At 37.6% G+C, this 3,669-nt stretch overlaps 1 protein-coding gene across 1 annotated transcript; it reads right to left on the bottom strand.

Moving 5' to 3' along the window:
* Positions 1-616: 616 nt before the first annotated feature.
* On the bottom strand, positions 617-3,063 carry LOC108666428 (platelet glycoprotein V). Its single transcript, XM_018153304.2, has one exon. The coding sequence runs from the start codon at positions 3,026-3,028 to the stop codon at positions 884-886; it is 2,145 nt and encodes a 714-aa protein (XP_018008793.2). The 5' UTR covers positions 3,029-3,063; the 3' UTR covers positions 617-883.
* Between the last annotated feature and the right edge of the window lie 606 nt (positions 3,064-3,669).

Genomic DNA, 3,669 nt, shown 5'->3' with positions numbered 1-3,669 from the left:
AGGAGTTATTTCCGAGCTATGGATAAAATGATTTTATTTTCATTGACTATAATCCTAGAAATTTAATAACATGAATAAACTTGCATTTTCCTAGTATTGTAATAGAATTCAGACTTAATTTATTTGACAAAATTACAGTGACAGTCCTGCCGATAGTTGCTTAATATTACTGGAATGAATGAAAACTTACGCGAAATTTAATTCTTCACCTACTGTTATTTATCTGCAATTTTTGTACAAATAAATTAAGGGACAACTTATAAGAACACTGTCGCAAACCAGAGCCATTTTTAGACATAATTGATAATTAGTGATTGACTCTGAGCATTCTTCTGAGCGCACATAAATTGATGTGCAAAATGCTTGAACAATTTATAATCAAAACAAGTAAAATTCTTCAGCATTATTGAAAAACTTATAAAAAATCTGGCTCCAGTTTGCCACCGTGTAGGTTGATATCATCGTGGGTATCAATATATTAAATTTCTATACAATAATAGGCACACTTGAGGACCAAAAATGCATGGCGTATTATAATCTATTTATTTTGTCTAAAAACATTTCTATTACTAATAAACATAAAAATTCAACATTGATTTCTGCAATACTTAATAAAAGTATAAGTTCATCAAATTACCCTGAAGAGGTACAATTAAAAGTATAACTGCATCCAATTTAACGAGTAATTATATTAGGGTGCACGCATTCGAACAAATCTCACGTTTGCCCTACTTTTTTCGGATTATATCCTTTTTTATGTTGACAGAAGCTCAAACTTAATTTTATAGACACAAACTTCACTTTAAAGAGATATAAAAATGTATCCCATACGATATAATAAGATCCACACGCATAGAATGTGCGAGGAAGATATATTGCAATGTTACAAAAGCTCCGTTTCTCTAATGGTGGCAAACGACGCTTTTAAAAAACTTTCACTCAAGTCTTTGTCGAGTTTTAATTCGGTCATTTGTTCCGTAACTTCTCGCGCCCCATCCACCTTCCCTTTCGGTGGGGTGTGGGACTCTGATCCCTTTTTTGACGGAGAAGAAAGTTCTGATCCTCTTCTGGGTTGGTAAGAGGGTTCTAATCCCGAACCTGTTTCCATTTCTTTCTTATCCTCCCCTTGCTGGTCGCTGCCTTTTCTCTGAAAAACTTTCCAGATTCTCGAATTTTCTCTTCGTTGCTCGACGTTGTGGTTTACGTTCATGAGCCTCTTGCTATTCCTACGAGCACCGCACAACATGATCAACACAACCAACGAGATGAAGAAAACAGAAAGCAAAGTTACCAACAACGGCAAAGACACCTTGCGTTCAACAACAACATCGTCATTGTTATTGTGTTTGATCTTATCAGACTTCGTTATTTTGTTTGCGGGAAAAACAGATTTGTCGGCTAATGACGGAGCAACTTTCAGTTCATCCAGTTTGTCGATATAATCGACATTGGAACCATTACTAGCCGCATGTGGAGATAGACTGTGGTACCTCTTTACAGAAACACCACCTACCATTCCTGCGTTAACCTCTGTAGTTGTGGTGATATCGAGCAAACATTTCGGCAAATCCCCAGCAGGTAGAAGGGCTAGGGGATGGTTCGCCACTGCGGGAGGGGTAGCACACTTGACGCAACTCCAAACCTGAGGTTCTGAACACCCAGACTCTTGGTCGGGGGATTCTTGTAACCACTTGAGCATGGGGACGATGTGGCATCTGTCGCATTTCCAGGGGTTGCCTTCTAGCCTGATCACTCTCAGGGTCTTAGACATACTTATTCTACTTAATACTTGTTCGTGAACTTCTTCAAGTTGGTTGAAAGACACATCTAACTCGTTTAAGTTAGGTGTTGCAAAAAACAGAAACTCTGGCAGGTTTGATATTAAATTTGACGAAAAATTCAGGCTACGCAGGTTTGGCGCTCGTGCTATGTCAGGAATTCTCGTGAGACCAACTTCTCCTAAACCCAAATGCGTCAACTGTTTCGTGTTTTCGAAGAGAAGATTCAGTTGTGGACCAATTAAGGGATTTCCATTTAGTTTGAGCTCGAGAAGCTGCGGCAAAACTTCGTTGAATCCTTCGGTTTGAAGAGTCACCAGCTGATTGTATGACAGATCTATACGAGTTACGGATGAATTGTGAAACGTCTTTGGTTCTACAAAAGATATTTTGTTATAACTCAAAGACAGTGATGTTAGTGTGGACCCAGAGAAAGAGCGGTCTTCAAGTACTGGTATTTGGTTGCCATCGAGCATTAGTTTCTCAAGATTATTTAAAATTGACACTCGTTTTGGAAGCTTAACCAAAAAGTTATTTCTTATATCCAAGTGCGTTACCTCAGTGAGTCTGCTGAAAATACCATCACTTATGTTCCGTAAACCACAAGATGCACACAAAAGTTTCTTCAATACTGGCACGTCACTGAATAATTCTGGCTGTAGGTGCCCTATTGGGTTGTTGGAGAGATCCAAGTCGTCCAACCTGGTTAGGCCGAAAAAAATTCGCGTTACCAAACTGAAAATTTTGTTATGTGATAAATTCAGGTAAGTCAAGTGTCGAACAAACCGAAAAACTGCCGATGGCACGGACTCAATTCCATTGTGACTTAAATCTAATTGTTTCAAAGATGTTAACCCTTTGAAGTTGGAATCCATCAAAGTAGATAAAGAATTATGCGTTAAATTCAACACTTTTACCTCACTCAGCCCCCAGAAACTATGGGCTCCAATGTTTGGAATTCCTGACCATATGATATGGATTTCTTCAAGCCCGCGAAGATTTTTGAATATGGGACCAAGATTAAGGTAGTTCAGTTTTTCTGGATGCCCCGAAATAATTAATACTTGTGTATTTACATCCATGTTGCTGATGAATGCGGTGCTTCTCAAACCTCCATGAAGACATGCGACTTTTTTTCGTCCTGTGTCGTCCAAGGAGCATCGGCATTCAGATGGACATTGCACTCCATAGACAATGTTTATCAAAATCGAAATTAGGGCTGCTAAATGAGCACACTGAACTCCCGCCATTTTTAGAGATCTTTCTATTGCTTAATCTGTTTTAAGTTAATTTTTTTGCTTGTCTGGAAACCTGAAACAATCATAAAGTTAATTATTTAGAATTGTGTGATCGTATTACATCAAGCACACGGCAAGATTGAAAACTTCCTAAAGAGCGAACAACTTGTTTCCGAAACGATCGAACTATTTTTTATTAAAATAAAATCCCGCGAAATGAAAAATTTTTTATCTCTGCGCTGGTTGGAGATAAACTTATCTCACTTATTTCAATTAGAACGTCATCAAATTTAAGCTTGTTGACTTGAAATACTTTCTAGACAGCATCATTGCAGCTCGCTCGTTTCGTTCACAATTCATATTTGTTTAATTTCAGAGAAAATATTTCACAAACGTATTTTTTGTTCAGAAATTTTCGAGTTAACTTAAATGAGTTTTGGAATTTATCTCTGGAATGGCACCAGAATTGGAATTCACGGCCTCTGATTTAACTGGTATAAAGTTTACAGATAAATTTAAGAAGAATCACTCACAGTAAATTAAGTACGTTATTCCCAATTACCCGGACTATGATTATTTTTTACCCAATGACCCATGTAAATTGTGAAAAGAGGTAAAAAAACTTGACCTGGCTGGACCTAACCCGAGTAAAA

Source organism: Hyalella azteca, unplaced genomic scaffold (assembly GCF_000764305.2).
Source record: "Hyalella azteca isolate HAZT.00-mixed unplaced genomic scaffold, Hazt_2.0.2 contig16599, whole genome shotgun sequence".
Classification (NCBI taxonomy): Eukaryota; Metazoa; Arthropoda; class Malacostraca; order Amphipoda; family Hyalellidae; genus Hyalella; species Hyalella azteca.
This window is presented reverse-complemented; position numbering and strand designations above follow the sequence as displayed.